General features: G+C 35.2%; 1 protein-coding gene across 2 annotated transcripts; it reads left to right on the top strand.

The window, feature by feature from the left end:
- Positions 1-355: 355 nt before the first annotated feature.
- On the top strand, positions 356-8,448 carry LOC124636182 (FUN14 domain-containing protein 1-like). Of its 2 annotated transcripts, XM_047172249.1 has the most exons (4): positions 356-631; positions 2,958-3,153; positions 4,085-4,180; positions 7,884-8,448. In XM_047172249.1, exons 1-3 carry the CDS (start codon positions 489-491, stop codon positions 4,163-4,165), a joined length of 420 nt encoding a protein of 139 aa, XP_047028205.1. In that variant the 5' UTR covers positions 356-488; the 3' UTR covers positions 4,166-4,180; positions 7,884-8,448. The 2 variants fall into 2 exon arrangements, with proteins under 2 accessions (XP_047028205.1, XP_047028120.1); XM_047172164.1 differs by lacking the exon at positions 4,085-4,180.
- Positions 8,449-9,456: the final 1,008 nt, after the last annotated feature.

The following is a 9,456-nucleotide window of genomic DNA, read 5'->3' as shown; positions in this document are numbered from 1 at the left end:
ATTGTGAATCACAAGAAGGAACCATGGAGCATCTTATTTTTGACTGCCAAACCTTCCTACTTGACAGATTAGTGTTGGCTAGTGAACTGTGTGAACTGAAAATTAAGTTTGATTCTTCATCCCGCCCGCCGCCACTTAAACAGTTATTAAAAGACAAGAACAGTTATAAACCCATATACAAATACATTAAAAATACTATCAAAACAATTTAAGTGTCGTGAAGTGAAGTGATAAAGTTTATGTGTAAAAAATGACTTGACTTAAAGGTCTCAGTTACCAGGTCATAAAATTCCAAAAAAAAAAAAAAAAAATTTATTTTGTAGTGAGTGACAGCCACAGAGTACTTTTTATATTATGAAAGTGACAGCTAGTCTCTTGGTCTAGTCTTTTTGCACCATCGCTATCTTTGGTGAAGAATTAGTCCATTGGACATAATTCGCATTTGCGACGAGGGAAGTGAAAATTTAAACTTATCTTACATAAGAACTATGGCAAGGCCGGGCAAAGAAGATGCTTCTGAGGATGCAAAGAAAATTGTCGACGATGCCAAGAATTTTATTGAAAAAGCAATAGCTGATATTGGGAAAACATCAGCAACGAAGCAGTTAATTTTAGGAACTACGTCAGGATGGTAAGTGCTATTAACAAACCCATTTAGAGAAGTTGTATTACTTATTCATAAACATTAACAGAATTCAGAAACGATTTTACTTGGATCACCTACTCCGTCGTAATTGCAGTCTTGTATGAGTAATGTCAACCTTAAGATTTGGTATAATATAAATATTTCCACGACCTTGGTCGATGTGAATCATGATAATGATCGAGTCTTTGTCTCAACTGCTAAACTACCTGTATTAAAGAGCATGATTTCATTATAATACACAAATCAAACTTAGGTATATAAGAATCTTGTCTGAAATGAAAGTTGAAATAAATGTTAGATTCAATTTATAAACTACTGCAAATAGTCACATGAAGAACTATTTATTTAATTTCTTGAAATTCAATCCCAAATTTATAAAAATATGGATGGGATTGCTGCCCCTAAAACGACTCACATATTCATATTCATATCATTTATTGCGTTCCACAAGTTTCACATGGTGTTACAAAAGCTTACAGCTACGTACATTTGTGGACCCTGTTAGGGCACAGCAACATTTGGCATTTAATGCCAGTACATATAAAATACTTAAAACTAATTCAAACATTTAAACATTAGGTATAATAGGAATAGTTAATTTACAATTAAAATTATATATTATATTTCTTTATATTTGTATAAATATATATTAGGAAATAATTTAGATATTAGCTATTTTAGTGTATTGTAGTGTGTATATTGTTTATGTATGACTAATATTTATTTTGTCGTTCATGTATTCCTGAATTGTATAGTATGCCTTTTTAGTTAGGATTTCCTTAATTTTATTTACATATACATTATACTTTGGTTCGTTTTTTATAGCATTTGGTAATTTATTATATATTTTTATTGCCATTACATATGGACTATTTGAATGTAATGTCATACGGGAAGTAGGTGGCATGAGCGTGTTCTTATGTCTAAGTGATCTGGTTTTGTGTTTGTCTCCTCGGGTTGTGAAGAAGTTACTGTATTTCCTAACAAACTTGCATATTTCCAGAAAGTAAATAGATGGTAATGTGAGTATTTTGAGTTTAATGAAGAAGGGTTTGCAGCTGTCGGTTTGGTCTATGTTTACAATAATGCAAATTAATTTCTTTTGCAGTGTAAATAAAGTAGTCGCGTCTGTGCTATTTCCCCACAATATTATGTCATAGCTAAGCCATGCGTTTGCATAGGCGTAGTACATTGTAAGTGCGGTTTGTATGTCTGTAGTTTTTTTCACTTCGCGGAGAGCATAGCTAAATTTTGAGATTTTTGCCTTGGTATTATTAATATGCGTTTTCCATGTTATATGTGTATCTATTGTTATTCCTAGAAGCGTAAAGTCTTTAACTACTTCAATTTTTGTACCGTTTATGGTGAAGTTAACTGCCAGAGGGTTTTTTTGATATGGGTAAAAAGTCATAATTTTAGTTTTTCTGTAATTTATTTCGAGATTATGTTGATCCATCCATTTAATTGTTGTATTGAATATTGAAGTCAGCTGAATATTTATATCACTATCATCTTGGCATGATGTTAGTACAGATACGTCATCGGCAAAAAGAACACTTGGTTCTTCCAAGGCTTTGGGCAAGTCATTAATATATATTAAAAACAAGAGGCATCCTATTACGCTTCCTTGGGGGATTGATGCATTTATAATTTTTTTATTTGATCTTACTTTTACTATTTGTTTTAGATCATAATCGAAGTGCTCTATTTCAACATATTGTTCCCTATTTTTAAGATAAGACTTGAACCACCTGTGTGTCTCACCGCGAACGCCAATTTTGTATAATTTATCAAGAAGAATGTCAAATTGCACTTTATCATATGCCTTGGTCATATCTAACAGGACACCTACGGCATATTTTTGTCATTAATTATATTTACTACTTCCTGTATAAATTTGTATACAGCAAGGGTTGTTGACCGCATTTTCCGAAATCCATTTTGTCCTTCGTCAAAAATTTTGTATCTTTCACAGAAACTATATACTCTCACGCACATGGCCTTTTCATAGACTTTGGAAATCGTGGGTAAAAGAGCAATGGGTCTATAATTGTTCGGGTCTGTTTTTGAATCTTTCTTATAAAGAGGTTTGAGGATAGCCTTTTTTAAGCGGTCTGGAAATGTTCCATCATTAAACGATTGATTTATTAGATTACATAGAGGTAAAGCTAGTTCAGCTGCACATCACTGAACTGGGATAAGTTATTTTCATTAATTGCCCCGATTGACATGCGCAAAACCAGAACTTTAAAAATCTATTGTACTATGTTAATCATTTAAAGTACTTATATATTAAACATCACATTTCCAGGATTACCGGGTTCTTATCTATGAAGATAGGAAAGGTTGCTGCAGTTGGTTTGGGTGGCGGTGTTATATTATTACACATTGCTAGCCAAAAAGGCTATATTGATATCAATTGGGATAAAATCAACAAAAAAGTAGACAAAATTAGTGACAAAATTGAAAAGGAAGCAACAGGAAAATCACCCGATTGGTTTGAAAAAGTAAGTAACCTTAATTTTATTTATCCTACTTACAGGGCACTTTTGCCTGGTTTCTCTAATCAAATAAAAATTAACTTAACTTAACTTAACTTAATTAACTAATTAGTGTCTTAAAGTCCTATCTGCATCTTTAAACAACATTTCATGCCATTTGACATTTGATTGGATCTCATTTAATTTTATAACACATATCTTAAGTCTTTAAATACAGTAATATAGAAAACGAAAGCTTAGCTTATTATCCAAATACTGTATTTTATTTGCAAGATAGTAAATTGCCTTTTCTAGTGTTGTTACATAAGTTTTAATTTTTTCGTGATTCTCTGTAAGGTTAAAATAGAAATTAAAAAGATGTTATTACCATCTAATCTAAAGTATTCGAAAGTAATAATGAATGCATTAATTGTCCTGGTACCAAGTGCAACACTGTTAAATTTCATGCAAACAGTACTTTGTAACTATAGGCATTCCTGAAAGTGGCTCATGAGTAGAAAAATTTACAAGTACCCTCTTTTGTGATACACATTTTTCAGTTCTACTTTTCTCAGTTAATATCTTAAAAACAAAAATTCCAATCAAAGCTAATAGCACTGATAAGAGAAGAATGTTCTTTCAAAATCCAAATCAAAATATCACGAGCAAGCTGCGTTGTATATGGTTGCCTTTTTTGGGTAGGTATTGGGCCCTTGAAGCTAATAGTGTTGTCAAAATATACAGTTGTCATGGTTTCAAGTCATTCCATCACATTTCAATCAGATGACTGTCACATGCATAAAAACCTTTTTGAATCAATCTATCTAATAAAAAAAATCCGTATCAAAATAAGTCGCGTCGTTTTAAATATTTAAACACACATAGGGACACACCACATCACAACTAGCGGGAAGGGTCTTGTGTTAAACTATGTAGTGATTCAGTTTATTTGTTACAGGTATTATTATTTGTCAAAAATAATTCGTATTACTCTGCAGGCTTTACCGGAGGATTCTTTTTTGGTATTGCTTCCGCGTGATCATTTAAATAGAATGTGAGTTTTGTAAAGTTTATAATTGTTACTTTATTTGTGATTATTTTAAGGCGAAAACTTTGTTAATTTATTTAATATTATACATTCTTTTCAAACGGGACATTAGACACTATTATAATTTTAAAACATTTTTGCTGTTTTACTCATTTGCCATTTTTTATAAGCTGATAATAAACTTATGTTTTAGTTGATAAAAAAAAAAATATTTTTAAAACCAATATGTTAGGGCCCTCAAATTACGTAAATAAGGAAACTTTATAAGAAAATATTGCCGCGAGATGGTGGTGTTTCTTTTTTTAAAACTAACTGTTCCACGTGGTGTCATCCACGTCCCGAGAAAAACTACTTCCCGTACCACAATTAAATAACTGTTGCCCGCTGTTTCACCCACGTCCCGGGGAAACTTATTCCTGAAACCACATATAACGTAGCCTGTAAATGTGAGAATTAAGAACTTATAATCTACTGCCAAAGGCAAGTCCATTTGTAAATGGATAAATATACCTTATGTACTCGAAGCTCAAATAACACCATCAGTGATTGCTGTCTTAGTGATTTTAATTTTTGTTTTGAGTTTTCAGTATTCAGTTACTAAAAAAATCATCTTCTTGAGGAATTTTCTTTCCCAGTCTGGGATAAAATATAGTCTGTGTTAACCGAATATCGTTGCGCTTCCCAATTTTTCAGGTAATTTCAGAAATTTCAGAGCCACTACAATATAATAGCACAATAGAATAGTAAGGGCGTATTCAGATGACACGCGCCGATCACGCACAGCACCCGTGCACGCGTTCTGCCCGCCTTAAACCCGCACACGCGCAGCATCCGCCTCGCACACGCCTCGCGCCCACATAAACTACCAGTGACTGGACTACTTCGTTCACTAGGCATAGTGGCTTCCAGGTATCACAACGCGTACTCGGGGAGGGTGCAGAGCGCAGGCAGGGCGAGTGCAGGGTTGGCGCGAGGCGGGCTCGGGGCGTGCGCATGGCGTGCGCGTGTAGAATTCGTTAAATGTAATTTGAGATCTATTGATGCATTACAAGGCTCAAATTCTTATTTAACTTTCAATGCGAGTTGGACGCGGGTGGCGTGCGCTGGGCGTGCGCGCGTCGTGTGAACGCGCCCTAATACAATGCAATATTTTCTAGCTAGACAAGTTATATTGTCCCCGGTTTGACATAGGTTATATTGTCCCCGGTTTGACATAGGGTATGATGTTTAAATAAAACCGGCCAAGTGCGAGTCGGACTCGCGCACGAAGCGTTCCGTACTATTATAAAACGTTCCATAATTATGATACATTCCATATTCTGTGAATATTTCAAGCTGTTGCCGTTATCGATATCGAGCAAAAATTTTTTTGAACGTTTTTTGTATGGGAGCCCCCCAAAATATTTATTTTTATTCTAGTTTTCAGTATTTGTTATAGCGGCAACAGAAATACATCATCTGTGAAAATTTAAACTCTAACTATCAGGGTTTTACTATTTTCAAGAGTCGACCTCGATTTATCAGGATATGGTTCATCAGATCCTGGACTTGATGGCAATGGAACCATTTGGAAAGTATTTACAAACAAAAAAAAAGAATTGAAGCGTCTTATTCTGGCATAGATTGGATCCCATTATCGATTGATAGATTAGAAAGCGTGACAGATAACTTGAGTCCATAACACGAACCCTAAAGGCTTCAAAAGGTCCCGTATGTATCAAACGCAAAATGTAACCCACTATATTTTGAAGAATATTTTTTTATGTTCTGTAAGGTTCTATGATGAAAACATAAAACGCCACAAATTTTGAAATATAATATAATATCGGGACACCATTTCACACACATGGTAGGTTAGCGGGCCCCATAGAAAATTATTAATTAACTTGTGTTATGGGTGCTAACACAACTGATAAACTACACATAGCTACATATACAGGGTTATAGGTAACACACTAACAACCTCTCAGGACCATATTACTAATATCATAAACTAAAACTTTTGTTCTACGACTTTTAATAATTCTCAGATTTTAGTTCATCAAAATTTTCACACAAAAATTAAAATATTTCAAGTGTACGCTCTAAAATTTACGAAGTCTATGCGAAGCAAAAGAAGCTCTAGTTAGGTAATCAGTAGTACAAAAGACAGCGGAGGGGAGCGGGGCTCGGGCGGGGGGGAGCGTTTGAACTTGACCTATTTACGAGCCGTCAGTCATTTTTATGCGCCCGCGTCGCGTCATACGTGTTCTTGTAGCGAAATTCGGTAGTGCGAACGTAATTATCTTTACAGTATGGGGCGCAACGATATTCAAATGTCGAGTACACGGAAATGGTGCGAAAGCTTGCTAGCTGTGATGACAATGTTTCGGAATCCTGTCGCCAATACGCCATACGATTCCCAAACATCCCTACACCTAGACAATGCTAGCCGCCACACAGCGGTTACGAGATTACGGGCAATTCCGGCATGCCATCAGGGATAGTGGTCGTCCACACACAGCACACAGTACGTGAAGAAGAAGATATTTTGTTTTTTTTTTTTATTTCACCTTTTCGTAAAAAGGCGGGAAATCGTAGCGTAGCGAGTTACCAATTCAAAAGTATTACTAGGTAATTACGAGAATAGTGCGCGGGAGGCGTGGGTAGGTAAAGATCTTGCATTCTTTCTAAAAATGCAAACCCTCCACCAAACGAATTTATTGTATAGTTACCGGCACGGATGTCGGGCTCTCGGCGGAAGAGTGGGGATCGCTTTGCGCACCCGTACGCATAAGGCAATAAGGCAGTAAATCGCTTGTGCGCAGGTGAAGGTCAGGGCCCGACATCCGTGCCGGTAACTGTAATGTGTGATAATCTCGACTCGTCCGCACACTCTAAGGTCGACTAATCGCTCGACTGGTCTCGATCGGGCCTTTAGTTGGTAAACAAATTTTAGGGGCGTGCAAATTTCATCTCGACAACAAAATAGAGTTGAAATGTGTTAGATGGAACAATGAAATCTTGTAGGTTTGTTTTTGGCAAATGTATTATGTTTTATAAAAAGTCATAGAACAAAAGTTGTAGTTTATGATGTTAGTAATACAGTCCTGTAAGGTTGCTAGTGTTTTACCAATAACCCTGTATACATACTTAAAAATACATATTATAACACCCAGACCACGGCCTACCAGCATGCTCATCACACAAATATCGACAGAATCTTGAATCGATCCGGGGGCCTCGGGTTCGGCAGTCCGGAATGGTGACCATTGCGCCATCGATGTCGTCAAAATTAAATTGAGATGAGCAGCACATACCTTATACACCATTCACTACATGAAAAAGTCGCGGCGGGGCTAACGCCTGTTCTTAATTTGAAGTTGTTAATGCCACATTCATATTGAAGAGGTGTACTTTTGAATCTGTATGATTTAAATTTTTAAGTGACATCTATTGGACATGCAATAAACAATTGCGAATTTCAAACAGCTTATCGTTAATACCATAATTAACTACATATACCACCTACAACTAAAAATAGACAAAATATGGGCGTCACCATTTATCTACAGCGTTTATATGGAACAGATTTTATGTTGTTTACGTGGACAAATAGACACTAATTTGCAGTACTTTTGACAAAAAAACAGGATATTCAATTACAAATTATGCTGTATATTTGCACGGCCTTAATTACACGCCTATACCTACCTACGTTTTGTTTTAGGTAGAGAGATTTGTTGACCGCAAACTGGATAAAGCTGAAGATCTACTGAAGAAAAAGGAAGTTAAAGCTAAGCGCTGGGTCAACAATATCACGGGAGGAGATCACTATCGTGCTACCGAATCCCATGTATTTTTTGCATCATTTGTAGCTGGTATGGCCATTGGACTCATCTGTGGAAAATAAACACTTTTTTATTACCTAATCAGTTATACATGCTATTTATGTATTTAACCAAAGCAATTTGCTACTTAACTTACTGTTTACTAGTACACTAGTGGTACTTCGTGTGTAATAGTATAAACTGCTTCTATTTGATCAATATGTATCGTCGAAGTTATTTGTACGGTATTAGGTATTACTTATTCTGTATTCTGATATTGTAACTAATAGATAAGGACGTCTAAAAATATGTATTATTATATCGAATATTATGTAGGTATTTCAATGTTTCCGAAAATTAGTTTTATAAAAAAAGTTAGTGATCTTTTAGACTAGTTGTTATAATTATATTATCTACTAATTGTAAGATTATTATACTCGTTAATTAATAAATTATTATCATTTACATAACGTTTTTTTAGGGTTTTGTACCCCATGGCAGGCCTCTGTCACTCGACGTACTTGCGCGCGATAAATGCCTACCGCTCGCTGGGTTACCGGTAGCCCCACGCGGCTCAGGGCTTTCAACAGTCACACGCGCCGCGCGCGTTCCAATATTATTATTTTTATTTTGTGGCATGTTATGATGTTGGTTTTTATTAAGTTTTTTAAGCTACCTAACAAACTGATGGATTATTTTGAGTTGTGTTGGTTTATATGCGACTATTGTAAGATTTAGAAACATTTTATATGTATGAACTTATCTAGTAATTCTATTTTTTTAAATAAATTAATACTTATCTACTTTATGACTTTAACAACAGAGATCATTAGGTAATATTTTACTTTAGATACCTACTTATAGTTCGGCCATTCAGAGAATGCGTTCCTGACACGTCGCGATTGAACTGACTGAATTATAACATTCATTGATTATTGATATAATAATGTTGTTTTAATGCTCCTCAATTGTTAAAACGGTAAACAACCAGCAAAAATATTTTTATCGTAACTGCAACGCCATTGCAAAGTTACGTCGTCAGTTCAATCGCGACGTGTCAGGAACGCATTCTCTGAATGGCCGAACTATAGTTATGTGAACTGTATTGTGAGTTTTGTAGCTCAAAACACATCTCGAGTGTAAGTAGGTATAGTTCTGGTCCAACTTAATGACGACTCGGAATATTACGCGTGTCCAATATGCGCGTAAACCAATATTTTGTATGTATCAACACTCGACGGAGTTGTACTAGGGGGTATGGCACTTGTGCTCGAAAAATAGTTGGAAACCGCCTTTGATTTTAACGAAAGCTTTACTTAAGTACTTACCTATGCTTACGTATAAGGTAATATGTACCCATACTCCATTTTAGTAGGCAATACAATAGTTAACTAAAGAAAAATATTCTGGATATTACTTTTTATTTAAAAACTCAGTTTTAAAAAAGGCTATTTTAAAATAAGCGTAACTTTG

The sequence above is a fragment of the Helicoverpa zea genome, chromosome 1 (assembly GCF_022581195.2).
Source record: "Helicoverpa zea isolate HzStark_Cry1AcR chromosome 1, ilHelZeax1.1, whole genome shotgun sequence".
NCBI classification, from domain to species: Eukaryota; Metazoa; Arthropoda; class Insecta; order Lepidoptera; family Noctuidae; genus Helicoverpa; species Helicoverpa zea.
This window is presented reverse-complemented; position numbering and strand designations above follow the sequence as displayed.

What these genes read in the sequence shown, in the direction of transcription:
- LOC124636182 (XM_047172164.1), top strand. Translation starts at nt 489, where the DNA reads ATGGCAAGGCCGGGCAAAGAAGATGCTTCTGAGGATGCAAAGAAAATT. An exon ending in TTAGGAACTACGTCAGGATG is followed by an intron (nt 632 to 2,957) that starts GTAAGTGCTATT and finishes TCACATTTCCAG; the next exon opens with GATTACCGGGTTCTTATCTA. An exon ending in CACCCGATTGGTTTGAAAAA is followed by an intron (nt 3,154 to 7,883) that starts GTAAGTAACCTT and finishes GTTTTGTTTTAG; the next exon opens with GTAGAGAGATTTGTTGACCG.